This window comes from Halichoerus grypus, chromosome 7, assembly GCF_964656455.1.
Source record: "Halichoerus grypus chromosome 7, mHalGry1.hap1.1, whole genome shotgun sequence".
Lineage (NCBI taxonomy): Eukaryota > Metazoa > Chordata > Mammalia > Carnivora > Phocidae > Halichoerus > Halichoerus grypus.
Genome location: NC_135718.1, coordinates 41,581,986 through 41,609,978, shown reverse-complemented (window position 1 = coordinate 41,609,978; position 27,993 = coordinate 41,581,986). Strand labels below are relative to the sequence as shown.

Sequence of the window (27,993 nt, the reverse complement as noted above, 5' to 3'; positions counted from 1 at the left end):
TAACAGCTTCATTTATATAATTTAGATGTCGTATATGTCAGGGATTCCCAAGGCCACTCCCAGGTTCTTTGATTTCACTACAAGGACACACAGGATTCAGCATATAGTTGTCCTCACAGCTAAGATTTATTACAGTGCAAGGATACAGATAAAATCAGCCAAGGGAAACGGTGCATGGAGCAAAGTTCAGGAAATCAGGCACAGGCTTCCAGAAGTCCTCTCCCAGTGGAGTCACACAGGATGTGCTTAAGTCCTCTGGCAGTGAGTTATGACAACATGTGAAATATTGTCATCTAGGAAAGTTCATTAGAGACCTAGTAGCCAAAGATATTTTTGGAGGCTGGTCACATGGGCACCCTCCACCTAGCATGTACCAGAATTCCAAACTCCTAGAAAGAGAGCAGGTGTTCAGCATAAACCATACTGTTTGTACAAATAGTCTAGGCACACAGTGAGTGACACTTATCATTTAGGGAAAGTTTTATATGAGTGTGTAGGGAATTGTTAACCCAGCAAGTTCCCAGATACCGGCCCAGCGCCAACCCTGCAAGCAGGCCTTTTCAAAGGATAGCAGTCTCCAGCCTGCTGTGTTAACTTTTTTCTGCATATCATGTTGTCTTTCTACTGCAGAACGAAATAAGACAAAACAAAAAACAAAAGCCACATTCGTTAATAAGAACAATTATGTATATAAGTAATCAAATTAAAAATCGAAGGGGCACCTGGGTGGCTCAGTCGGGTAAGTGACCGGCTCTTGGTTTCAGCTCAGGTCATGATCTCAAGGTTGGAAGATCAAGCCCCACATCTGGCTCCATGCTGAGCATGGAGCCTGCTTAAGATTCTCCCTCTCCCTCTGCCCCTCCTCGGCTTGCTTGCTCTCTCGCGCGCACACGCATGCGCACACGCAAAATAAATAAATAAAAATTGAAGGTAAATGAGCGCTTCACCTTTTCTTAAGGGATATAGGTATGTCCACAGGTATGATGGGGACCCTGATGGAGGTAGAGGAAATATTTAGGCATAGAAAAAGAGAAGAAAACACATTTACTATTAAAAGTGAATCATTCACTCTATAATTCTCTTCTTTATGTAGGTCCCATAGTTCAGTAAGAGGTGCTGAGTAGGTTGATATATTTTGTCCAGCCATTTTTGTGCCCACTGTGTTTTCTCACTCCCTACAGGGATAGTAGAAGAGTACCAGTTGCCATATTACAATATGGTGCCCAATGATCCATCATACGAAGATATGCGTGAGGTTGTGTGTGTGAAGCGTTTGCGGCCAATTGTGTCCAATCGATGGAACAGTGATGAAGTAAGTGGAGCTCCATCCCCTGAGGAAGTGATTGGTAAGTGTCGTCAAAGATCTTTATGTGCTCACTATATTCTCTTTACTTTTCAGTGTCTACGAGCAGTTCTGAAGCTCATGTCAGAATGCTGGGCCCACAATCCAGCCTCCAGACTTACAGCTCTGAGAATCAAGAAGACACTTGCCAAGATGGTTGAATCCCAGGATGTAAAGATTTGACAGTGAAACAGTCATGAGGAGCAATTCTAGACTGCAAGAACTGTTTTCACCCAAGGAGCGGGTGGAGTTAGAGTAGAATACGGATGCTGACTTGGTTCTCAGACTCTCTCCTCACTACACCTTCACAGGCTGCTAATACTAAACCTTTCAGTACTCTGTAGAATAACAAGCTGGGAACTTCTAAACACTTTGTTCTTTATATATGGACAGCTTTATTTTAAATGTGGTTTTTGATGCCTTTTTTTTTTTTATTGGGTTTTTATGAACTGCATCAAGACTTCAATCCTGATTATTAATAAGTCTCCAGTCAAACTCTGGGTACTGAATTCCCTATTCATAAAATGGTGCTTTCTGTGAAAGCCTTAAGAAGATAAATGAATTCAGCAGAGATGGAGAAATACACACTTTTGCCTTCTACCTGAGGAAAATTAATCTATTTGTATTCCACCTTTGTAAACAGCCTATGGATTATGATCTGTTTGGGATACAGTAGTTTGATGGTTTGTCAGGCTTTGATATTGGTGTGTGTGTACACACACACGCACACACCAGGATTCCTCTGTTGCCATTTGAATTAGAAGAAAATGATTTATGAATGCACAGGAAGATGCTGGTGGCTGTTGGTTTTGTGCTTTAAAAATGCATTATCTGACCAAGATTCTCCAGTCACATAAAAACCATTTATTTACCTTGCAAGTGATAGCTTCTCTGCCAACTTTATTTTTTAACATAAAAGTTGATATAAAGGCCAAAAGAAGTTTAAAGTGTCTGTAAATTTGGACTATTTTCCTTTCATCACCATCTTTTTCTTCTTTCCTCCCTCCCCTTCCTCTCCCCTCCCCCCCTTCCCCCTTCCTTCTCTTTCTTTCTTTTCGGTAATTCTTACTTTTGTCATGAAAAGCATCTTATCCAAAGTTGGAACTTCCAATGCCATGAACCTTCTAAGAGAACACTTCTTATTGAAGTGAATTACTAATTACTGCATTTGATAGCAATGTGTAAGTGCCTATAATCATGTTCTATATTCTTTATTCTCAGTAACTTTTAAAAGGGAAGTTATTTATATTTTGTGTGTAATATGCTTTATTTGCAAAACACCTCCTTTACAACCATATTTTATATATGTACATACATTCATACTGTAGAAACCAGCTCTCATGTGTACCTCATATCCCATTCTTAAGGGAAGAAAATTAAAAGATCATCAGAAAAAAATGTTATAATGTAGAACTACTTGTAAATTGTCAGAATTAATGCATTCAAAGTAGTATATCAAATCTAGGACTTTGTTATTCAGGCATATACTTTCATTAAGATGCTGTCATCTCAATTTTTCTTTATCAAAGGATCCTCCAATTAGAAGTTTCTGTTTCAGAGCTGATATAAACTTATCAACAGCTGTTTGGGGCATTTAAATCATTTGAGATTTTTGATTTTATGATTTCTGTTCTATAACTTGTGAAGACAATGAAGAGTCAGGCAAAAAAGTTCACTATCTACTCATTACCTGTATCTATACCATATAGCTGTTATTCAATAAAATGCTACATATTTTATGGATGCCTTGTTATCCCAAGGAATAATTCTGATTTACTTAAACTTACACTTCTCCAATGCCTTTTAAATATTGTCTTATCCTGAGTAAACAACTCATGGGTGCATAAAGTGAAATAGTTTTCTTTGAATGTAACATAAAATAAATGTGATTACATCACAACATAGTTAAAAGTCTTTAAAGGGGAGGAATCAGAGCATGTATCCATCCATTACCAAAAATCTGACTGGCATTTAAGGATGAAACTCTTACATATTTCTATATCAAACTTAACAAATTTGAAATCTGCTTTAATAGTTTTGACTAAGTTTAGTAATTTTCATCTAACATAATTAAAATTTGAAGTGTTCACGAAAATAAGTAAATGTGCATATTGATAGTACCCAATAACATGTTCTTTCAGAATGTCCTCCCCTATACTGAGAGAGATTGTAATCCATGTTGCCTTGTGACTTAAGAACACTTCTGAGCTCTGATTTTAATCTAAGGTTAATCTTGCTTTATCTTTTATTGGTTAAACTGTAAATCCTGAACATTATTTGTCGTCTTACTAACAAAGAACGTATGTAAAGAAAGGCAAACTTATTCTTAGAAATGTTGAAATAGTGGGTGAAAGCAGACAATTGCAGATAGTATATAAGTACAAGACCACTATATTGATTTTTTTAAATAGATCTATTAAGAGTAGTATCAAGGATTAACTTTAGCAACTTGTTCAATAAAAATATTTTCTAAGGTAGCGTGTTCTTTAAAAAGCAAATGATGCCATTTTGAAATCCCAAAGTCCAAAAAATATGCATGAAACTTATTTTCTTCTCCTTACTCTCGCTGTTAAATTTCTAAGTTCATCCAGTAAGTGAAATATTTAAGACTGAGGAAGTATTACATAGTACCTTATAGTTAATAATTTGTAAAACCCTAGAAGCCATTATTTGGCCCCACTTAAAATTTAAAAATTTTAAATTTTAAAAATTTAAAATTTAAAAATTTTAAAAATGTGTGGCTTCTGTCTGTCATCCTTTTAAATAAGTAAAACATAAAAACAAGCAAAAACCCAAAGCTACCTGAATACAACAGAAGTTAGCCCTCAAAAGAAAATTCCTTTTACTGAATTCCCTTTATACTGGTAAATACCTCCAGAATTAAAGGCACACCAGGATCCGCCTCAGTGCATTCATTCTGAGCTTTCCCTGTGCTTTCTTTTGAACAAGTTTCTGAAGTACAATATTTGAATCTAGTTTCTCTGGAAATGTTTTCACAAAAGATCTTTCAGTCAACATTTTATATTGCATTTCCGATGTCTGGAAGTGTCCCTAAACTTAGAAAGTGGCCTATAGTTTTTGAAAATTATGTTTTCCTAGAATGGGCCGGGTTTTTTATTTATTCACTCTAAAATACTCAGTACCTTTTTCTTTCATATGCTTTTCTTCTGTTTAGAAAAAAATGTAACGCAACTTTTAAAGAATCCTGTATCTCTTAAACTGGCCCAAGATCAAATTTGATAATGAATAATTTATTCCAGGCAAGATTTTATAAATTAAATCACTTGTGTTTCTTTGCATACACATTGTTTGGAAATGTTGCAAGTATCTAAAATAATCTCAATGAAATACTAATTGATTTTTTAAAAAAGATTGTTGTAGCTCTTGTACTGTTTAAAGGGTAGTATTTATTATTTGCTTCGGTCAGGTGTTAAAATAGGGTAGCAGTTCATTCTCTTGCCTTAGTGCTATTATGAGAGTCACAGTGAAAACTGCAGAGAACTGACATGTTCATAAAAACTGAATTAAATCTCGGGCAGCAGCATACAAAGCCACATGTAATGATCATCCCATAAGGAAAGTATGTGAATACTGCTTTTGCAAAGGATTAAATATATTATTGTAATTTTAGCTCGTGCTCTGTACTATGCTTTCAGTGGAATTATTTAAGCCCTTTTAGTGACCATTGTCCTTGCTCATTTAAAAACTAAAATGTAGTATATGTTGTATAAAATGAAAATATCATTATAGCTTAATTAGGGAAGTTGTACATAGACATTGAAAGAAGGGTTAAAAACAATTTTATTATGCAATTGTAAAACACCAAAAATATAGATTCATCTTTGATATGTAACACACTAAATGTATTTTGTACAGCATCTGGTTTAAAAGGTGCCTTATTAAGTTTACCATTAATTGCTTTGTTCTATATATAGATTACATCCAATGTATCATTTTTAAGTAAATAACCTTATTTTAGTATACTTTAGTGATGTGTTTTGTGATACTCGGACTGTATTGTGTATCAGAAGTCACATGTCTGGTGAGATTTTATGACAGATAAGTTAGTATACATACATGCGTCCCTGAGACGTGCATCTCAGCTGCCGGAAATCGAGTGTGGAACACAAGGCAGGTAAGTGACCACACACTTTCCTTTGTGTACATAGAGCAGTTGAAAACCTATTACAGTGAAGGGTTGTTGCCCTTTAAAAAAAATTCTTTTTTTAAAGATTTTATTTATTTGACAGAGACACAGCAAGAGAGGGAACACAAGCAGGGGGAGTGGGAGAGGGAGAAGCAGGCTTCCCGCGGAGCAGGGAGCCAGACACGGGGCTCGATCCCAGGACCCTGGGATCATGACCTGAGCCGAAGGCAGACGCTTAATGGCTGAGCCCCACCCAGGTGCCCCTAAAAAAAAAAAATTCTGAATCTAAAAATATGTATTCATTGCAGAAATTTTAGAAAACACAGGAAAGAATAAAGAAGCAAATAAAATCACAATTCTATTGCCACATGTACCCCTATTTACATTTGAATGTTGCTTTTCAGTCTTTTTTTTCTGCTGCATATTTTTTTTTTACAAAATTTGACATCATAATATGTCATTAATATCCACTGAGAATGTAACTTTAAAAAATTAACTACATAATATCCTACCAAGTAGATGGAATAATTTATTTTTGTAATTCCCTATTGAATATTTGGGTTATTTCCATTGTTTTAAAAAATATAATGAACGTATTGAACATCCTTGTACATAGATCTTTTAAATCATAAATTTATTGTCTTAGATTACATTCCTGAAAGTGGGACTAGTGGACAGGAACTTTTAAAAGATTATTTAAGATGAAAAACAGTCTAAGGTTCTTGCTAAGTGTGGCCCGTATTACTGCCCAGAGGGTTTCTCGTGCACACTCCTGCTCGTGTCAAGAGAGTGTTCATCTCACGACTTGGACAGGTCATTGCTTCCAATTTCCTTCTCTCTCTGCTAGCATAGCGCCTGGTTTCTGTTACTTACAGTCATGGAATCCATTCATCCAGCTCTACTGTGCTCCTGCTGCAGCACATGCTTTGTGAAAAGCTGAAGCTTCAGGGCGGAAGGTAGCTTGCCCTCTGCTCTGCAACAGTATCCTCTCCCCTCCTGCACTTTGTCTCACCACCTGTCAGAGCTGTTTCCGGATGTGTGTCGATTCATTCAGTCAGCAAACCTTGGTATGCCTTAGGCAGCTGGACATACTAAATCGTCATAAAAGATTTGGGACTAGTTGATGTCTCCCCCCAAAAATGCATGTTTAGGAATAGCTTGTTAGAGATTCTTCACAGGAACCCCCGTTTAGTGTCCCATAAGATGGTCTCTTGAAACAAGAGCATGCACTCTCATGCAGCTTGGTAAAGAATCGGGGATTTCCTGGGCCTGTCAAATACTTGCTAGCTTTCCTTCTGTCTGTAAAAGGTTGACCCCAAACCTGGATCAACATATTCATTTTTCCTTCCCAGCATAATCTGTTACTCTCACTGATTGGTTGGAATAGTGACAATTTCCAAGGTTTCTTTAATAGTAGTAGTAGTACTAGTACAGAAGACACTAAGAAATGAGGACACTGTTCTTCCAGAATAATCTGATTCTTGTAGGTAATTTCAGGCAGATGCTAATTTAGTCATTAAGTCTTCATTCACTTGGAGAACTGTCTCCCTGCTGCTAGTGCACGGACCTTTTCTGGCACTAAAGTTAGATGCATGTTCCTAGAAAGCCTTGCTTCAGCCCTTGGCAGTACCCGGCCAAGTGGACACGGCGCCCTGAAGGTGGCCAGTCGGTCGTGTTCGGAGAGGCCACTTAATGGCAGCGGTCCCCTACGGGTCATGGGGAGTTAAATGCTGCGAGCTCAGGGCAAGAGCAGAAACAGGCAAGTCAACCGAACGAAAGCTGGAAATCAGAAAGAGGAGACAGTTCAGGCGCAAAGGCACACACGCAAAATATGTCCGCTAGAAGCAGAGGCTAGGGCTGAAAGGTTCATCCGTGATTGCCCTTGGAGGTGGAGACTGTGATTCTTGTTTTTGGGTGGAATACATGTGGCCGACCTGTTACTCCTCTGAACTGTATCTTCTTGGCCTTTGTCTCATCACTTTTACTCTGAAGTGTCCCATGTATGCTCAGAACGAAGTTCAAGGTGATTCTAGATGCTGCTTCCTCCCTCCACCCCACTTCCCATATCGCAAATTTTATACAGGGAACCGGAAATGTTACCATTATTCAAAAGTCAAAAGTCGGTATAAAATGCTCATGTTGGAAATATTTTCAGGCTAGAGGAAGAAAGGACTAGGGCCTTTGTTGTTGAGAGGGAAGCCATCTGTAAAGCAAAGCTAAAATCTGGGTGATGACAGGGTGATGAAGTGCACCTGCCGTTCTGTTCTCTGTCGCTCTGCTGCAGGACTCAAATCCAAGAAGACGTTGAAAGACATTAAAAAGGAAGAATTGAAAGGCTGTGGCACAAATAATACTGCAATGGAAGGCATTTCAATCAAACACCTAAAAATAAAACTTACTATTTGATTCTGTCTTCATTCTTGGCTCGACTGGCTGGAGATCAAATCTAACGGAAGATATTTCCAGCATCCCTGTTGCCAGTAAGAAGTCTGATGTGTGTCTAATTCAGTCCTTCGTCATTTAACTTATTTTTTCATTCAAGAAACAATTTTCAGAGTGCCTGGGTGGCACAGTCGGTTGAGCATCTGACTCTTGGCTTCAGCTCAGGTTGTGAGATCGCGTCCCACGTCGGCCTCAGCGCTCGGCAGTCTGCTTCAGACTCGCTCCCTCTGCCCCTCCGCCCTCCCCACTTGTGCACGCTCCTGCAAGGGCTCTCTCTCTCTCTCTCTCAAATCTTAAAAAACAAAACGGAATTTTCTTTTTCTTTTTGATGTTTTGAAGTTTAAGCTTGCCATGTCTAGATGTATTCTTTGTGTTAGTACTGACTGGGTACTTTTAACCTTTCCTTGGACCTGGGAGCTTCCACTATTTATTTCCTCCCTTCCCTTCTTTTACTTTACTCTTTCTAGAACTCCTATTAGACGAATATTAGGTCCCCTGGGTGTTTCTTCCATATTTCTTAACATGTCTGTTATATGATCCGTCTTACCTTCTGCTTTCCAGCCCATTTACTAAGTTTATTTCAACCAAATTTTTTTTATTTGGAAATAATTTCAAAATTCCAGAAAAGTTGTGAAAAGTACAAAGAATGCCATTTACACTTCACCCAGATTCATCAACTATTACATTTTGCCACAACTGCCTTGTTAGTCTGTGTATGTGTATAAGAATTATAAATGTGTGGTGTTGGAACGTTTGAGCACACACACACATAACCTCTTCTGAACTACTTGGATTACAGAGCTCGTGCCTCTTTAAGTATTTCAAGGATATTCCATTACAAAACCAGTTACATATGATTTTCAAAATCAGGAAAGTTGACATTGATACCATAACACTTATCAGCAACACCATACTCTGCAGACCTTTCCCAGTTCTAATAAAGTCCTTGAGAGCACATTTCCCGGGTCCAGAGTCTGTCCAGGATCTTGCATTGCATTTAGTTGTCATGTCTCATTCTTTAATCTGAAACAGTTCTCCAGTTTCTGTTTTTTTGTGATACATTTTCTAGAGTAAAAGGCCAGAGTTTCTGTGGACATATTTGTGTCCTTCTCAGGGCATCCCATTGGGAGGCCATGGCGTGTGTCCCATTATTAATGATGTCACTGTCAACCCCTTGTTCAAGGTGAAACCTAGTTTCTTTACTGTAAAGTGGTGGTTTTCCCTTTGTAATTACTATGTTATGGAGATCATTTGAGACTGTGTTCTAATTCTAATGTGTCTAATTCTAATTCTAATGTAATTCTAATGTGAATCAGTGCTTACAAAGTAGTGATTTTCTACTTGCATTATTACATCTACTTCATTAATTGGCATTCTGTAAGGGAGAGGTCTGTCTTCTCCTGTTTATTTTTTTATTATCAGTAGGAACTCATGGATTCTTATTCTATGCAATGAGTTAGAGTCTATTAGGTCATTATTTGTTTTGATGCTCAAATTGATCCAGACTTGGCTACTAGAAGCTCATCAAGTTGGCTCTTGAGTCCTTTTTCCACGTGCTCATCTTTTCTTGAGCACTTCTTACTTTTTGGCACTTAAAAGATGTTCCAAGGGCATCTGGTAGTTTCCCTGCCCAGCCATGGAGTCAGCCATTTCTCCAAGGCTCTCTGATCCCCTCAGGAAGGATGGTATTTAGAGACCAGGACCTGAGTGGCAAATAAGATTTCTAGTTTCCTGTATTGTTTCTAGAGACGTGTATATTCCAAAATCTTCAGTTTTTTGAGTTTTGGATCCTCTTCTTCATGACACTAGTTTTCCACAAATGTTTGGCACTTTGGCATAGTTGCTCACCTTTGTATTTGGTGTGAACCCCTGCTCCCCTTAGTTCTGTGTTTCTCGGCTTCCTGTTTTTATCAAGAAGTGATGGGGCAACAGCGGTTTCTTAGAGCAACAATTAAGAAGTGCTCCTTTCTTCTTGCCTAGGATTCAGGCTTTTCCCACTCTGCGTATTTACCTCCCCCCACCCCCACCTCAGCGAGTTTTGTCATTGTTAGGCCAGGTTTGGGGGAGCTTTCTTGACAGAGGAGGATGGAGCGATCCCGCTCAGGCTAGAGCTAGACTGGAGTTGTGGATGTTTTTGAGACAAATGTCCTGGGATACCAGCAGAGTGGCAGAGCATGAGAGGAAAGGAGAGCTTTCAGAAACATTGTTTACAGACCATACATATCCTCTCCACAGTTTCTAAACTACAAGTTGTTTCTGAAATAAAAGCAGAGATCAGGTGTTACTTTGGCATTATGTTGTGTGTGGGGACACACCTTGGGATTGACTGCCGCGGGCCCTGATTTCGGTTAGGTTGTGCATGTCGTCTGGGAGCTTCCTGCCTCCAGAGAGTCCGTAGCCACCTGCAGCTGGGGGCCCAGGATGGACCCGCGCTGCCGGACTCCGGGCAGAGGCCACCGCTGCTAGCCGCTTAGCAGGGGCAAGCGACAGCCGGGACCCGCTGGGGCTGCCCCTCGGCTGCTCCTCCTCCACTCACTCCCCCCAAGCGTGTTAGGGGCTGAGTTTGAGTTTGGGGTTCCCCTGAAATCGCTCCCATCTCCAACAGTCTCAAATGTTTTGGGTTATGGTTTCCTGTTGCTATTTCATTTTATAGTCAATCCTTCTACTTCCCTTTTTGCAGAAATTATGAAAATTTTCTGATCGGCTTATGGCACCCTTTCTTGTTTTTCAGTATTATTTTTCAAACTGTTTCTCCATCAGATCTGGGGAGGTATGATACCACTCTGTGCTCAGTCCATTGCGTTGTTCTGGATGCCACGAGTGAAGGGTGTCCTAACATTGGCCTGGGTAACCGGGGGTCTATTTAGGGAGCACTGGCAAAGAGTCTGCACCCAGAAATATTAGATGCCTTAGTGGAGATAAAAACCTGTCAAGTGAACTTTAGAATTCTTGTTAATCTGGTGTCCTCATTATAGAAGTGTTTAAACAGGAAATTTGCACTTAAACTGGATATTAAGGTTTTGTGAAATTGGTTTTGTTGAATGGAAAGCATCCTATTTAAAAGAACCATTGTTTCTCTAGTTCTCATCCCAGAAACTTCTGGAGGGACTCGTCCACGCTGCTGGCCGAGTTTACCAGTTAGCGCTTGCATTCATAACCCTGTTAAGAGCAGCGGCCACGTGAGCAGCGGGGGGCAGGTGCCCCTTATGGAGATCAATTCACTCTGCTTATTATGTGCAAGCCATTCCAAGCGAAAATCTTAGATGGTAAGACCGCACCACCCTCAGATCTCCACTTAGTCATCAGTACAGCTTGCCCAGTAAGAGCGAGATGGAGCAGACGGAAGACACGGCAAGGTCTTTCTAGCGGCCAGGGCGACGGGCTACCGGCTCTCCAACCTTCGGGCGAGAACGGCCCCAGTACATCATGCCTTGGGTTGCCATTAGTCTCGGCAGCTGAGAGCTGCACCGGGCAAGAGGCCCTGGCCGGAGGGAAGGGCAGGAAGGCCAGAGTCAACCCTGTGGTCAAGGTAATAAAACACCAAGATACTTAATGAAAGCTATTAGACCGACTGCCTCATACCACAGATGGAAACAGTTCAAGAGGTGGTGATTTACCGTCCGCACCAGAGTGGCCTGGCATACTCTTCCTTTTAACGCTGATGTTTTAGCATATCGAGCACACAAAGCTTAGTGGGAAATAAGTTCTGGGGGACAACTGTTTGATTTAATGACCCTTAGGAAACAAGGAGAAGGGCTGAGACCCTTGTGAGCCCTGACAACCAACTCCTGTCCTTTTTCACTGCCCAATCCAATCCAGTTTTGTTATGGAGAAGAGTATGTTCCACACACATGGGGTACCTGACTACCACAACACGAACATGTCCTGACAACCAGATGGCTGCTCTCGCAAGCCCGTTTGCTGCAGGGACTGTAATGTCCTGAAAACCCTACACTGATACTGCAGGAACAGCTGCAACTCCGAAGTGTTACTGTCTAAGCCAGTACTCTCCCCGCAGCCTGCTGGGGGGGCTCTGCACGTGTCACGCAGAACTTACTGGAACTGTGACGGCAAACACAGCCTGGAATCATGAGAGTCACATTTATCCCAAATCGTTTCATTTTGTCCCATATTTCTACCTCCTTTACCGAATCCTTTCGCTCTCCATAAAGAAACCAGGCCGAGATTTGAAGGGCATTGCTTTATTCCAGAGCTGATCATTACCGAAGGAGATTTTGACAATCGTCCTTCCCTACCTCCCTCAGCCTCCTTCCTGGTTAGAGATGCTCATGAGAATGAGGATGGTCATCAGCGAGTGGAGGAAGTAAAAAGGGTGAAGGCTGTACACATTTTAGTTCATGTTTTGGCATGTCTTGGCCTTTATCATGTGGAGGCAAGGAGAAAAAGAAGTGGAATTAAGGTTACAGATAAATTCGAGGAAGGACCGAAACTGAGGGAAAGGAAATTTTGTTTCCTTTGGTTAACTCAACGAGGCCTTTGTCCCCATTTCTAATAGAAGCCAAACAGGTCGGTTTTCTCCTACTGCCCTGTAGTGGGTGGAGACTGGTTTCCAACATTGTCCAAGATGTCGCCTCCATTTTAAACATAGTCCTTCTGGGGAGGAATGATTTTCTAGCATAAGATCAGGGAGAAGAAGTGGGAGAAAGTTCAAAATTTCCAACCACAGGAGGAGCAACACACCAAAGAAGCTGCAGGACCCAGGGTGTGGCAAAGAGCTGAAGCCCACGACGCCATCCTGCCTCAGACGGCACGCCAAGCTAAGGTTCACACTTCCCCGGGCCAGGTTCTGCCCAGACAGAAGCCTTCCAGTTCTTCTCGTCATTAAGAAATAGGCAAACCCAGTGCATCTAGAGGAAGGCCCCAAATACCGCATCGTCTTTGCAGAAGTTTTCCAGGAAGAACTAGACCAACTTGATGGTCTCCAGACCAACCCTGGCCAGAGCTCCAGGCCAAGGAGAGCTGGGTGAGTCCACGACGTCTGGCAGGGCTGTGCCCGGCGCTCAGGTCTTGAACATCAGGAATCCCCCGAACGCAGTGCCTGGTGGGTTTCTCTTGATGACTGATCCCTGGGTTAACTCAAACCACACCCTCTCGCCTTTCTGCAGCTCGACCATAGCGAAGGTCGTGGCCGTGCTTCTACCCCTCCCCTCCTCGGTGGAACTGACAGGGGTCTGATGGTGACCTCCAAACACCAGCTGCCCAGCGCCTGACCCCGGGCCAAATTCAACGCTCACCGCGAACAGATAGACGCCACGCTCAGGGGCTCGGAAGTAGCCATGTTCAGGGAAGTAGCTGCTGCCAATGTTGATGTAAGTGGCGTTGAACTTGACTGTCTGCAGCACAGCCGTGCCTTCTGAAAAGCCGGCATAGAAGGCCACAGGGGAGCCTGGAATGCAGGAGGAAAGTGCTCAGTGACATCTCTCACTCCCCCCGGTGGGAAACCAAACCCTGAGACCCGCCCTTCTCACCTTATTAACAGTAGGAATAGCTCACTATTTCTAGGTAACCCAGGTGTTCCCAATAGCGGCCTCAGAGGGTGGGAGCCAACTGGCCAACACTCACTGGGTCACTAATTGAGAGGAAAATACAAGTCGGTTGTCTCTACGAGTGTACATTTTTAAAAAGCACTTTTTCATTTGTTCCCCTTTCCTTCCAACATCCTGAGAGGTAAGTACCCCCCCTCTGAGGAAACCTTGAGTCCTGAGTGCTTAACTGGTTGTCCAAAGCTGCGTGGCTTGCCCAGGGCAAGACGGGGCAGGCACCCGGGTCTCTGACTTCCACACGACTGCCACCTCCTGGGGATCTTGAGATACCCAAGGGCAAGAGAGAAAATACTACCTATCCTCCAGGTAATAATGCTAACACTGGTGAGGGAAAGAACGCTGCAGCATCCTTCCTACTGGATGTCTGGCACGGGACCTTGGAGAGAGAAGAGCAGGTGGGACCAGACAAGAAAACTCTTCAAGCGGGTCATCTTAATGCTTTCAAACTGTTGCACAGAGCCCTAGGGTTACTGATGGGGAAAGAGGCCCAGAAAGGGAAAGCCGGCTCCAGAAGACACAGTAAATTACCACACTGGCAGCTGTCCTTGGATCTCCTGATTTCCAGTGCTCTTCCCACGTAAAAAAGCATTTTAGCCAGCCATGGGAGGACAAGCGAGATGAAGAGAACATGGGTGGCAGGCCCGCCAGGCCCACGTGCAGGCGTGGAGCCAGAGGGAGGCTCTCCGTGTAGAGGGTGAGTGTATAGTGAGGAAGGAGCCAACCCAGCTACCTGGCCAGGACTCTCGGGCGGGGTGGGGGACAGAGCCAGGAAACGGGAAGGGTGAGTCCCGGGGGGTTCTGGCCATGACACTGGCCTTGGCACTGATGAAGTCATGTTCCCCATGTGCTCCCTCAACTCTCTGTGTGTCTCTCTGTATCTCTCTCTCTGTGTCTCTTGGTTGAGACCAAACTCCCCGCTTCTTAGGGGCTAAAACCAAGCAAGGCCTAAAGGAGGGGCAATTTGCATCGTGGTTGGTGCCTTAATCCCACCTACAGCCCCACCTCTTTGGCTCCCGGTCCAGCAATAGTCTTGTGAATGTCAAAATTTTGTTCTTCTTTGGTTCTGGAAGATTTTCTGAGAATTGGAGAGTTCAGAATAACTTTCCCATTTGTAGTAAGATTGTGTCCCGTCAAAGGCCCGCGGCTGGCTCTGCAGTTCCCCCAGCAGCCAGGAGGTGGGGCGCCCGCCCAGCCCAAGGGATGCCTGCCCAGCGCGCCCTCTGCCGGTACTTGGCTCTCTCTCCACCCGTTGCAGCCAGCCTGCCGGCCGCTCAGTCCCGCCTTCCAGGCCGACCCTACCGGCCCCTGGGCCCAACCTGCCCCTCAGAAGGCTCAAGGGTTGTGCTTCTCTGATTTACTAGCAGGTAAACTGAGAGTGGCCTTCCCTGCAGGGCACAAATTCAAGACCTGTGGTCTTTCTACAAGACAAATAAGCGGGAATTTTTATTTTTAAGGAAAAACATTTTTTGAAATAAACTACTGCAGTGGCCAACTCAGACACCCTCAGGCAATTGAGGCCTTGCACCACTCGCAGGAGGAAAAAAGCTGGAAGAATTAGTGCAGAGCCTTGGCCCTGAAAATGCTGGGGAAACGGGGAGACGTTGACTGGTTTCTACTAAATGTTAGACCTTAGGTCAGGTATTCGGTAAATGTATCTGCTAGTCTTCATAACAAGTCTTCGATGTAGGTAGTGATTCTCCCATTTTACAGAGGGAGAAACTGAGACGAGTAAGTGGTGCTAGAGACCGTGCTCTGTCCACCGCCCCCAGGCCCCCAGGCCTCCAGGGCCAGGATGGAGAGTCGGCAGGAGCAGGGAGAGCTTGGGATGGGATCCTCAGCCTGGCCTCAGACTTCCCACATGCCAGGCTACACCGGGGTATAGACAAGCCCGGATGGCGGCCTTGTACCCGGTCCTGCATCTGGATGAGGAGGTGGCCATAGCCCCGAGGCCATCCTCTCCAGCAGGGGAGAATCACCTGGGGCACGGAGTCTAGGGGTCGCTTTCCCAGGGCCACGCTCAGGGAGGGGCGGGGAAGGCTCAGAGGCGGCTGCCCAGGGCCCAGGGCAAGAGCCAGCACCCTAGAGCCAGCTTGGACAGGGTTCAGGGCTCCCTGTGCCACTTACTGGCTGTGTGAACGGGACACTTCCCCTGACTGAGCTGCAGGGAGGACAGCAGTGATGACGTGCCGCTGGGGTTTATGATGAGTCAACATGGCAAAGGCCGAGAAAGGGGACCCGGCGCGGAGCAGCGAGACGGGTCAACTATGTCAGCACAACAAGCTCCCTTCAGGGCCCAAGGCCTTCCCCTGGACTCCCCGCGCGTGGGTACTGCCCGTGGCAGGTCACACCAGGCCCCGTTCACATATTTGTACACAGGGGAGCTGATTCAACATGCACGGGGTGAAGTCGGGAGGACAGGAAGAGCTGCGATGGGGGGACTGGGGGCTGGGGCTGGCAGGAAAGGGAGGCTCTCCCCGCCCGCTCTACAGGCGGGGTGGCAGTGACCAGCCGAGTGTCTAGGAGCCTCAAACATTCCGTGGCCGGCCTGTGCCCGCTCACTGACAGTTGGCTCTTGTGACTTCTACCTGCTTATACTTCAGGTACCATAAGAGGCCCCTGGCCCTGAATGAAAGGGGGATCAGGGCAGAGCCGGCCCTGCATAGTCCTGACCCTTGGTCTCCCCATTCTCTTTCACCTCGCCTTCTTGGAGGCCGAAGAGCTCCCAGCTGACAGCCCTGTCCCCCCAGGCCCACCCAGCCTCCCGCGGCTGGGGAACTCACCTGCCTCCCAGAGCACCGGCCCTTGGACACGCTCATCCGCCCAAGTCTCCGCTTGCTTCCTGTCCCTCCTCCGGGGAGCTTCCGGACCCTTCTGCCTCTTCCCTTTCCTGCTCAGCATGGTCTGCAGCTTCCCCAGGTCCAGGCTGACGTTGGCAGCCACAAGCCCTTGGAAGTTTCCGAAGAGGCTGTGGAAGAGGCGCTGGTGCTGCTCCAAGTCGCGCTCGGTGGCGGCCAGCGCCTCGTGGAGGCCCTCGAGGGAGCGGTTGCGGGGGGAGGCCCCCGAAGCCTCGCAGCACCGGCCCACCCGCCGGAGGTCGGCGTCCAGGCGCTCCAGCTCCTGCGCCAGCCCCGCCGGGGTGGGCCCGCCGGCCTCGGCCGCCCGCTCCAGGGCCGCCACCCGCGCGGCCAGCGCGTCCCAGGCGAGCGCCTGCTCCCGCAGCCCGCTGGCGGCGTCCCGCAGGCCGGCGCGGATCTGCTCGTAGCGCAGGGGCAGCGGGCCGGGCGCCTCCTCCGCCATCTGCTCCATCACCTCCTCCCCGAACAGGGCGGCCAGCACGGCCTCGTGCCGCAGCGCGTCGTCCAGCAGGGCCGTGAAGTAGCTGTGCAGCTGGCCCACCTCGGCCCGCATCTCCCCGTGCGCCGCCCGCAGCGCGCTCGCCTCGCCGTCCAGCGCCCGCAGCTGGCTCCGCAGCCGCGCCGCGTCGGCCCGCGCCCGCTCGCCCTCCTCCCGCTGCGCGTCCACCGCCCGCGACAGCGCCGCCACCGTGCCGCTCAGAGCCTGCAGGGACGAGCCGTCGCGCTGGTGCCGCTCGTCCAGGCTCACCTGCGCCTCCTCCAGGGCGCGCGTGGTGTCCCTCTGGCCCTCGCGGATGACGTCCAGGTCGAAGTAGAGCTTCTGGCAGTTGCAGTCCTTGACGTACTTGATGAGGTCGGCGTGGCCGCCCTGCAGGTGCTGGAGGGTGAGGTTGAGCTCCAGGAGCTGCCGCTCCATCTCCTCCTTGTTCTCCTCCATGATCAGCGACTTCTCCATGAGGATGACGCGCAGCTCGCGCAGCGCCGTGTGGTTCACCTGCAGCTCCTCCAGCTGCCGCTCCACCTTGCTGATCTGATCGAAGGTCTCATCGGACTCCGAATACAGCTCCTTGATCTCATCCACGTGCTGCGCCAGGGTGGCCCTCATGTCTGCCAGGGTGCTCTGTAACTCCTCTTCCCTGCGGCCCGCGGCCGTGTGCAGCGCCGACAGGTTCCTCTGCAGCTGGCCCAGCCTGGCCTGCAGGCTCTCCGGCTCTGGCCTGGCCCCTGCCCCTGCCGCGGCCGGAACCAGGCTGCCGTTGGCCCCCACGGGCTCCTGGGCCTTAAGGAACCTCTTCAACTTGGCGTCCACGTCTGCCTCGACCGCGGAGAGCGACTGCTGCAGGGAGAGGTGCTGGGCGTGCATGCGTTCCTCCACGTCCTGCCGCAACTGCCCCACTCTCTGGGCGTTCTCCTGGACCTTGCTCTCAAATTTGGCCCCAAGCTCCTGGAAGTCAGCCCTGGCCACCGAGCTCTCCTGGACCCCCTTGATGGCCTGTTGGTTGGCCTCCACATCAAGAGACAGGTTTCTTATGGCTTGGGAGAGGCTGTGCAGGCTTTGGTTGAGGCTCCTCCACATGGGGCTGAAATGCACCTGTAGGAAGGCGTCCACGTGGGGCAGTAGCACTTGCTCCAAAGATCTGCCAGGCGCCTCTGCAACAGAGACACGCTTTTACCCAGCCCTGCAGGAGCAGACACCCCTCCCCGGGCAAGGACTGGGCGGGGGTGGGGGGTCCTCTGAGATTTGGGCCTTCCTCTTGTCCCCTCGGGTATGAGCAGGCTCTGCCTCAGCCCCTGGAGCCTGCCACTCACCAGGCTCTGTCTGATTTGCCCTGATCGTGGCAGCTGTGAGGTTGCTGGCCGGGGCCTTCCACCGGCCCGGGAGGCCGTCTGCCGCCTGGTGAATGTCATTCTGGAGATCTCCCAGCAAGTGTTCCTGCCGCTCCATGATGTTGCTGGGCTCAGCCGCCGGGTGGCCTGAAGACACATGAGAGATAAGCGTGGAGGTCTAACTCCCCAGGCCTGGGCAGATCAGGAGGTACAGAAAAGGAAATTTCCAGGTTCAGATGGAAATATCAGGGAGGTGTGTGCTGATGTCCTCCGAGCAGGAGTGTAGCAGCCTTTAGCTCCAGAAGGGGAAATGCATGCCCATGAGCCCTACCCCCCATCCCAGCACCCATAGCAGACATGACTAATCGATCACGGCACACTTTCCTCCTCAGCTGTGTGGACATGGCCTCTCAACATCATTTGAGGCAGCCCTTGTCAAAAGATAAGGAGTTCACCACATGATGAAACTCATTCGCCATCCCGAACGTGGCCCAGCCTTGAAAGGCCTCACAAATGGTGCCTCTTGGTGGTTCTGTGCTGACTCTAGACCAAGGATAGTATGACTTCCCGGCCCCAGTAGGACACATGTGGGAAAGCTTCTTCCAGGCCATGGGATCTTGTGCCATTCAAGGGTCAGGGAAGGTGCCAGATGAAGCTGTCCTTCTCAGAAAATGGAGTCAAGGAAAAGGGTGTGGTGCTTACCAGCAGGTAGTAACAGAGGGCCCTGTGCCTCTAGCCTCCTTGGTGTGGGGGTAAGCTGATACAGAGCCACGGAAGGGCCCCTGCTGATTCTGGGCACAGAGTTTTCCTGAAATGGCACCACCCTATCAGAAGACAAAGGGCCTGGGCACATGGGTTCTGCCTGCCTGCCTGCCTGCCCTTCCTGCACCTTCTAGGGAAGCAGCATACCAGGTTCAAAGCCGACTGGCCCATCCCAAGGCTCCTGGAGGCCATCACCTAGATCTTCAGGCTCAGGGATTGCCGTGGGATCTGCGGAGAGGAGGCAACAGATAGTGACCCCACAGGTCAGAGGAACTGCCTGACCTCTGGGGTCAGAGGTTGGAGGGGAGGGAGCCCCGGGGAGCCCTACCGTGGTGCTGGCAGTCAGGGCCCGCAAAGCCGGGGCAGCACCTCCAGGCCACGGAGGCCAGCACCTTCTGCTTGACCTGGTACACCGGCTTGTGTGCCATGCGATACCTGGGGAAAGAGGGGCCAGCTCAGTGACTCCAGGGTGAGCCAGCGTGGGCCTCGGATGGCTGGCCCGCCCTGCCCCATCCTGCCCCCACTCACATGACTTTGACTTTCTGGCAGTCCAGAGTCCCCTGTGGACATGGCTGCTGTGAGTGGACGAGGAATTTCTCCGTTTTGCAAGCAGCTACAAAGGTGACCAGCCTGGACTTCTGGTAAGGGCACCAGTTACTGGAAAAACAAGCCAGAAGAGAGGGCTGCCGAGCCACGCCCAGGTCCCACAGGACCCTTCCTAGAGGTCAACAGTGGTACCAGCGCCCCACCCCGGCCTCCCGGCCCCACCCAATGCCCGGGATTCTAGAATCCATTAGCCTGAGAGGGGAGCACTCTGCATTATTCATCCCTCGACTCCAGGACAAAAGCTCCACAAACCCTCCTGCAAGGGCATCTACTCCACGCCTTCCAGGAAGGCCCTCGAGCAGGGGCCAGCACAGAGAGGCTGAAGAGCAGCCTCCAAATCACACAGCAAAATGACCCACGGAGCTAGGAGGGCCCCTCACTGTTTCCCTTGGTGCCAGGGAGGCAGCATAATGCTGCTGGGGCTGGAGGGTCCTGGGTTCAAATCCTTCACACTCCGGCTGTGTGACCTTGAGGGAGGCACTTAGGGAGCTCCCCCTTCCCCAATCCTCAGCTGGAGATGATAATACCCTCCTCCAGGTGTGCGGATGAGTATCAAGGGCCTGGCTCCTGACAAGTGCTCAGCGAACCCTGCTGCCCTGCCCCATCACCACTCACATGTTTCCTCACAGGGACCAGGCTGCGGGGAGGGCACCTGCTCCCTGGCCGCTCCCCGTGATGGCCATTATGGAAATGGGCTTTCAAACAGTTGTGGGAGAAGACAGCTGAGCTGAGCAGTCCCTTCTCTGGGCAAGGTCCTACAGGGTGCTTAGGGGGTCACATTCAGCATCCTGAACACCGGAGGGGTAGCCTCTCCACCTCTGCCCTTTACCAGTGTGTGTGGTTGCAAATGCCCAGGAGCAGGGGTGCTCATGGCTGGCACAGCCCCAGCTCACTGATCCGGTGACAGCCTTGAAGGGCTCAGTAGAATAGGTCAGAGGGTCCTTCGCCTGGTAATCAGCTCCCAGAACGGAGCTCTCCAGAGTTGCAAGCGGCAATGACTTCCATGGCTCGGCTTAGCTCAGCACCTCCTCGGGATTGGGTGCTGGGCTAAAGCTCAGCAGCACTCGGAGCCAATATGGAGGAACAGACCTTCCCCCCAGGGTCCCCAGGAAAAAGCAGGCAATCTCAGATGGTGTGGAAGGTGCTAGCTGGGGAGACTTTCAGAAGGAGGTGATAATTTGGCACCAGGGGCTGTGATAGAGGTTATGGCCCGCTGAAATGCAGGGGCTGGGCCAGGGAAGGGCTGCAGAGGTAAGGGGAAGCCAGGCTGTGGAGGCTTGAGTGCTAGCTGAGGAGCTGGACCTTGTAGTGAAAGCACGGAAAGTTGTGTGTGTGGAGGGGGGGGCTTGAGCAGTGGAGTGACATGACAGAGCCACCCTGGTTCCTGGGTACAGAAAGGACAAGAAGGGGCAAGGTATAGGTAGGTGGCTGTGTCAGGGATCTAGGTGGAAGATGCTGGCAGGTTCCATGGGTAATGGTGGTGGGTATGGAGAGGAATGGCCACACTTGTCAGATATTAGGAGGCAGTGTTCAGGGCCTTGGAGATGGAGTGGCCATTGGGCTGGGATCTTACTCTCTGGAGCTGGTCTCTGTACTGGGGCTACCAGGCACACAGGGATGGGATAGGGCAGGGGGAAAGATTGAGGGAGATTGAGTGACCATATCTGTTTTGAAAGCTGAGGACCCCCAGGCTGATTTCCCACTTGGCTCCTAAAAGCCTGGTGGGCAGGTTTTACCCTCTTGGTAGCAGACTGAAAAAGCTTGTCAGGAAAATGACACCACTCAAGAGGAAAGAGCTAAAAGCAATAACATGAGGGGCTCCCCCAGTGAAATAGCCCCAGAACATATTATGACAAAAGAGGTCAGAAAGCTCCATCCGTACAGCCAGCTTCCAGTCAGCTTCTTAGTCTGTCTACTCTCAAGTGGGCAGACGTCCAAGGTGACTCCTGAGAAAAATCTCTAGTACAAAAGAGGGAGGTCAAAAACAAGCAATTGGAAAAAAAATCAACTTGGACAAACCCAACACTGTGCAGAGAAGAGAAGTCCCTCAAATTTGTAATAATAGCCCCAGATCTATAAAAGAAGTTACTACAGCCAAGAAAGAACAGGAAGCTATTTTAAAAATGGAAGAACATTCAGAGAATGAAAAGGACCCTTGGAAATTAAAAATATAACAGTAGAAATGCAAAGGAGATTTAATAGAAATGTTAGAGGTTAAAGTTAGAGAAATTTTCCTAAAAAAAGAGCAAAGAGAGAAAGAGAAAACAGGAGAGGAAAGATCAGAAAAATAGATCCTGGAAATCCAGCATCCAAATAATAGGAGTTCCATAAAGAGAACAGAGCGAGGAAATCGTTGATGAAAAAAATCAAACAAATATTACAGAAGTGAAGGGCTTGAACCTCCAGATTCAAAGGGTCCACCAGTTACCTTCAATATGATGGAAAAAACTCAATATCATCATGGAATTTTAGAATTCTGGAAATGAAAATAATTCTATACTTTCTAGAGAGAAAAATCAAGACACACACACACACACACACACACACACACACACACACACACTAGCACTTAGAATGGCCTTGAACCCCTCAACAGCAACACTGGAAACAGTGGAGAACTGCCTTCAAAATAGGGAATGGGGGCACCCAGGTGGCTCAGTCAGTTAAGCGTCTGACTCTTGGTTTCGGTTCAAGTCATGATCTCAGGGTTGTGAGATCAAGCCCCGCACTGGGCTTCATATTCTGCGCGGAGTCTGCTTGTCCCTCTCCCTGCTCGCACTGCCCCCCCCAACCCGCTCAAATAAATAAATAAATAAATAAATAAATAAATAAATAAAATCTTTTAAAAAAAATACAGAAGGAAAACATTTCCAATTTAGAATCCTATACCCAGCCTAACTATCAATCAAAGTGAAGAGAGCAGAATAAAGACATTTTCAACAAATCAGATTTCAAAACCTTGCACACCCCAGGACCCCTCATCAGGGAGCTACTAGAAGAGTGGTTTGCAATCTTGCCATCAAATCTTCACATCAAAACCACTGTATAGCACTTTATAAAGAAGAGCCTCTGGGCTCCACTCCAGATCAATGAAGCAAGAGTCTCTGGGATTGTGGCCTGAGCATCAATATTTTAAAGCTCTCTGGGTCATCCTAAGTCACAGCCCAGGACAGAGTACCATTGTGCCAGAGGTACTCCACCAACACAGGCCAGAGAACCAAGCACGAGGAAGGCACGGCCTCAGGAGACAGACGTTCCAGGAGGGAGTCGGGGGGAAGGGAGAGCCCAGTAGAGTGGTGGGCAGTGGGTGTGGGGCCAGTGTCCAGACTGGAGCACAGCTGGGGCTCTGGGAGCGATGTCACCGAGAAGACACAGTGGTCAAACACCTGACACGGATGAAAGGGGAGAGCAGATGTGGACAAGTGGCCAAGAGTTTAGGATTGAGTAGTGACAGAGACACAGGGAACGAAGCCAAAGAAACAAAAAAATGAAGACAGTTGTTTATTCCAGGGAAGACCAAAAATATGAAGTGTGCGGGGCGGGGGGTGGGCAGGGGGAGGGAGGATTCATAGGTTTTTTTCGAGTCTTCACTCTGAGTAGCATACATAGTCGTATAAATGTAAACACTCAAAATGACAATATGGGAGGATGATGGATAGGCAGTGCGTGTGTGTGTGCCCACGTATGCACGTGCACACATTCTTGCACGCCTATGCATGTGTGTTGGGGTTGGAGTATGGAGTGGGAATGAGAGCTGAATCACGGATAATGCTATGTCCCAAGAAGTAGCAATATAAACATGTTAGTTAGAGACACAGGGGTAAATGCCAAAGGATTCACCTAAAGAGTTCAAAGCATTGCCTTTGGGGACCAGTGGGGGCAGGGCCTTCTGACTGTCTCAACGAACTTTGCAGAAGGTTTGACTCTAACCCAGAGGGTGAGCACAGTTTTTCCGTAAAGGGAGAGAGAATAAATATTTTACACGAGACTGACTACATAATTTGTAGTGTCCAGTGCAAAATGACAATGTGGGACAACAATAGAGATTAAACCAAGTGTAGGGCCCTTCTGTGGGCGTGCCCTGTGTGAGGGCTCAGGTCACACGCCCATGGAGCTGGCCCTGACTTTAGGCAAAGAATGTTCACTCAACGTGGAAAGAGCGACTGTGACAGTGCTGGGCCCAGAGTTTAGGGACCACGGGTGAGATGGCCACCTGCACAGACTATTCCAGGACCAGAAACTCCAGCCTCCACCCTACCCCCACCCTGGGCCCCATGGAAATGCTGGAACATGGGCCTGTAGAAAAGCGTTTCTCTAACCAGTGGTTCCTGGTGGGGGGGGGGGGCGGCGGGTGTAGGGGGGAAGGGACTTCCTCCACTGGGAGGGTGGCCGTGAACCTGGCATCTAATGCGCAGAGACCAAGGATGCTGCTGAACACCTCGCAATGCACACAGCACAGCCCAGCACCCCCGCGGCCAAGAATTAGCCAGTTCCAAATGCCAGTAGTGCCGAGGTTCAGAAACACCCACTCAAAACAAAGTTCTGTTCATTGCTCACCCTCTGAACTGCTGTGGAGGGTCCAGAAGGCCTGTGCCCAGGCGAGCTGGGTCTGGTCCAGCCTGCCAGCCAGTGACTGGGACTTTCCACCTCGGGCTCCTGGAACCAGAAGTGGTGCCGCCCACCCTTCCTGCCCAGGAACTTTCTCTCCTGACCTGCCCAAACCTCAGGCTCCAACTATTCTCCCTGCCCACGCTCCCCCCCGCCCAACCCTTGGCAGCCCTATCCCCTTGGCATAGTACAGGCCGCTGGCCCAGAAACCCTGGGAACATTCCTGACCTTTGCTTTGGTTTCCTCCAGCTCCTGGCAGCTGCATGCTGGCCCTCTGAGCCTGAGCCCCCAGCCCGGCTCGCCGAAGCTCCCATTGTTCTCACTGTGCCCCCTTTGCACCTTCATCCCCTGGGGCCAGCCTAGAAATGAGTGCAGGGATCCTCCAGCGAGTTTGGGCTGCCCTGGGCCTCTGACATGGCCCCCACCTGAGGCTTTGCCCCAGTCAGGAGAGTGCTAGCCCCTTTAGAGCTTCTAATGCGAGCTCAGAAGCCTGGGCGCCCCCCTGCCGTCCCCCTTCCTGGGCTCAGGGTGACCGTGAGCAAGGCCCTTCCCCCCTCCCCAGTCCTGGCAATGGGGAGAAGATTGGCACCTCCAGCCCCTCCCATGGGACGGAGGGAGGGGCTATGGGGGAAGCTGAGCCAGCTTCCAGCAGGGAGAGGGCTGTGAGCTGGAGCCCCCCGAATTATGGATGTGCCGCTGCCACTGTGCACTGGGACACTTCACTGCCAACAGAGCCCGCCTCTGGCTGTCCCTTCCGTCATTCTGGGGAAGGAGGGCGTGTTCTCTGCACCCTTGCTTTCTGAGACCTCGAATGCGGCCTTGAACACGACCACTCCAGGGGAGAATTTGCGGGGCTTTGTCTTTGAGCTGGAAAGGGGCTTTGGCAGAGGAGCCTGAGGCCCACTCGATGTCCAGAGTGGGGGTTCCCCGAGTGCGCCCAGGGCCCTGTACTTCTGGCGGCAGGAACAGGGGCAGGAGGTGCAGCCACGGCCGTGACGCGTGGCCTGGGCTCCGTCCTGTGTGACCTCCAGCCGTGTGCAGGCCTCCCCTGGGCCCCCAGCGCTCAGCTGCACTCAATCACAGATGCTACTTGTGCGTGGGCCAAGAGGAGCTGATGCTGGCGGGCAGGGCCAGCTGGACAGCTGGGAGCAGCCTCTCCTACACTACCGCCCATCCTGGGGGGACAGGACAGCGGGCACCCGGGATTTGCAGCCCACTGGATGCTCGGACCTGTCACTTAGGAGCTGGGTGGCGTCCCCATTCCTCTGAGCCTCACAGCATGGAGAGAGCCGAGGGAGCTGCCTTGTCACCGCAGTGTGGAGATGGGGCACCTTGCCCAGGGCTCAGCTTGGTCCCCAATGCAGGCTCAGCCCTGCAGGGGTGTTAATGCGGGCTCTGAGGAGCCCACCTGCTAAACCGCTGCTCAACCCCACTCCCACCAAAACCAGGGAGCATCGGAAGAGCCTCCTCCCCACGGAGTCCAAATACACATGTTGCTGGGGGTCCCAGAGCCGTGGGAAGCACCCAACCATGTCCCACCTCCACCCTGGGACCTGGCATCTGGCACCAAATTGTTCTGTTCGAACTTCTCCTTGGAAATAGTCTAATCTGAGCCCATGTCCAGGGTCTACCAGAAACAGGTGTGGGGGCGGGGCTAATGCAGGCTGGGAGGCCTGGTTCTGGCAGCCAGGGGCTGAGGGTCCACCAGGCTTGTCCCTGATGCTGCCGGGCCCCACCTGCCCTTCCCCCTGTTGCAGGAGGGAGGCTGGAGCACCATTTCCGCCTCTCCCTTCACAGAGCACGGGAAGCAATCAGCCCGAGGAAGCTGAGCAGCATTTCCTTCCTTTCACACCAGCCCCTCCGGAGGCCTTGACAACCTGGGCTGGGCCTGTGGGGACCGCAGCTTCTGGGTTGTGGGCAGGAGACCCAGCAGGCCTGCTGGGACCCCCCAGGTTCCCCCAGGACCAGGGTATTCCTGGGCTGGGACGCCCTTCTATGTACATCCGCACACACTGGGACCGACCAGGGAATGGATGAGTGAGCTCCATGGAGCAGCCCACAAGTCCCTCCCCATAGCAAGGGGGTGTGGAAAAAAAGGAATGTCTCCTACCTTCTTCTGATCCACCTGGAACCCTGAGCCTCTCTTTTATCAAAAGGAAGCAGGCAGCCCAAAGAAAGGGGCATGGAGCTAGTGGCTTTGGGGAAGGGAGGCTTGGTTCTTGGACCTGAAATCAGAGTTGGGTGGCTGGAGTCCCCCACCAAGAATCACCCACACCATCAGCACGGAGCCGGCCTGGTGGCGGGGCAGAGATGGGGCGGCTCCCCACTTGGCCAGCTCCCCCCTCACTGAGAGTCGGCGTGCACTTGCTTATTCTTTCCTCTCCATGGGCAAATCTGCTTTCAGGAAAGTGTCCAACAAACACATTCACCTTGAAGCGTCAGAGCTGTATAGAACTGTCCCAGGCGGATTCATTCTGTAAGCCAACGTGACAGTGAATCTCAGAGAGCCAAATGGAAGACTCTGGGTGGGTGTAAGTTGACCCCTCTCACCCTCTAAATCCATATAAACACTCTCACCAAGCCTGGTTTGTGTGTGTGTGTGGTCAGGGGCACGGTAGGCACATTAGGCACATCTGGGGGTTGGGGCTGCCTCTGAGTGTTCAGGGACCAGAACATGAGCTCTGAAGTCAGACTGAGATCGTGGTTTCTCCTTAGCTGTGTGATCTTGTGGCAGCTGCTTAGTCTCTCTGAGCCTCGGGCTCTGTGGCAACCCGGGCTGTTGGGAGGATTCGCTGAGATAACACTTGGCAAGGTGACTAGCCCAAGATGGACCCAGTAAAGGACCTACTGCTCTGACGGTGGAGGACCCGAAGGAGGGACCCACAGGCCCAGCACCTTATCGGCAGGGGCCCCAGGGCCTGGACAAATACAAGGCTGGAAAATGGTGTCCTGGTTCAGTCCCAAGACCATCCTACCCATATCCAGAGGGGCACTGAAGCGGAGCTCCCTGGATGCTGTGGCCTCCTCCTTGTTCTGGAAATAGAGCAGAGCACCCTGTCTGCTCGCTGTCTGTCCCTCAGCCTGAGGACCCACGCCAGTCCCCCGGGGGCAATCAGACAAAAATCCAGTCCCCAGGAGTGTCTGTCTTCTATGACTTAGGCCAGGCCAGCCTCACCTAGGCTCAACTGTCAGAGTTTACTTATTTCGAAGAACAAGAGCCATTGCCAGGCCAGCTGGAAACTTCTGGAACTACTCCCCTCATCACCCCATGCTAAGCGGTTGGTGGCAAGAAATGCTCCTGCCCGGCCTCCAGGTCCATTCCCCGCCATGGGCCAGGCAGGGAAGTTCCTGGGGTGCCCAGTCCCGGCTGCCTGTGGGTGGCCTCTTGAAGGGAGCCTGGCACCTGGCACCTCATTCAGCCTCACAGCTGGCCCAGCAGGTAGATAGTAGTAGGTCATTTCACAGATGGGTAACTGGGGTCCCGAGAGACCTGTCCTGGCTGAGCTGGGACTTGGATCATGTACATGACCTCCCCCAAGGTCGAGGTCCTCCTTACCTTCTGCTGGGGTCCCTGCCGGTGTCCTCAGCCTCCCCCCTCCAGACCCCAGGCGGCCTTGGGTTGTGTGGATCCGAGAGCCCGCTACCTGGGGCCTGGGCCGAGGCCCCCAGCAGCCCCCAGCCCAGGGGCCCTCCGAGGCCAAGCAGCAGTGTCAGGATCATCTTGGCAGTGGGGCAGGCTCAGCCGCAGCAAGGGACTCCACAAACTGCTGGTGAGGGTGACGTCGTCTTCAAGTTAAGTCTCAGAAGGAAAAGAAAGCACAGGGACAACAAAGAGAGGAA

At 49.8% G+C, this 27,993-nt stretch overlaps 2 protein-coding genes across 7 annotated transcripts in view; one reads left to right on the top strand and one right to left on the bottom strand.

Moving 5' to 3' along the window:
• The window catches only part of BMPR1A (bone morphogenetic protein receptor type 1A), a 35,222-nt gene extending 29,897 nt beyond the window's left edge, over positions 1–5,325 (top strand). Inside the window, exons 10-11 of the mRNA XM_078077487.1 lie at positions 1,182–1,312; positions 1,400–5,325. Coding sequence (XP_077933613.1) covers positions 1,182–1,312; positions 1,400–1,525 — 257 coding nt within the window. The 3' untranslated portion in view covers positions 1,526–5,325. The remainder of the gene's footprint in view (positions 1–1,181; positions 1,313–1,399) is intronic.
• MMRN2 (multimerin 2) lies at positions 105–27,970 on the bottom strand. Of its 6 annotated transcripts, none has more exons than XM_078077485.1 (8): positions 24,103–26,257; positions 19,468–19,596; positions 19,268–19,374; positions 19,087–19,167; positions 18,160–18,324; positions 16,276–18,000; positions 13,187–13,338; positions 105–624 (listed from the first exon to the last, which is right to left on the bottom strand). In XM_078077485.1, the coding sequence occupies exons 1-8, from the start codon at positions 24,465–24,467 to the stop codon at positions 622–624; spliced, it is 2,727 nt and encodes a 908-aa protein (XP_077933611.1). In that variant the 5' UTR covers positions 24,468–26,257; the 3' UTR covers positions 105–621. The 6 variants fall into 6 exon arrangements, with proteins under 6 accessions (XP_077933611.1, XP_077933609.1, XP_077933610.1 ...); XM_078077483.1 differs by lacking the exons at positions 105–624; positions 24,103–26,257 and adding exons at positions 26,583–26,627; positions 27,710–27,970 and having other exon boundaries at positions 12,118–13,338; XM_078077484.1 differs by lacking the exon at positions 105–624 and adding an exon at positions 12,118–12,309.
• Between the last annotated feature and the right edge of the window lie 23 nt (positions 27,971–27,993).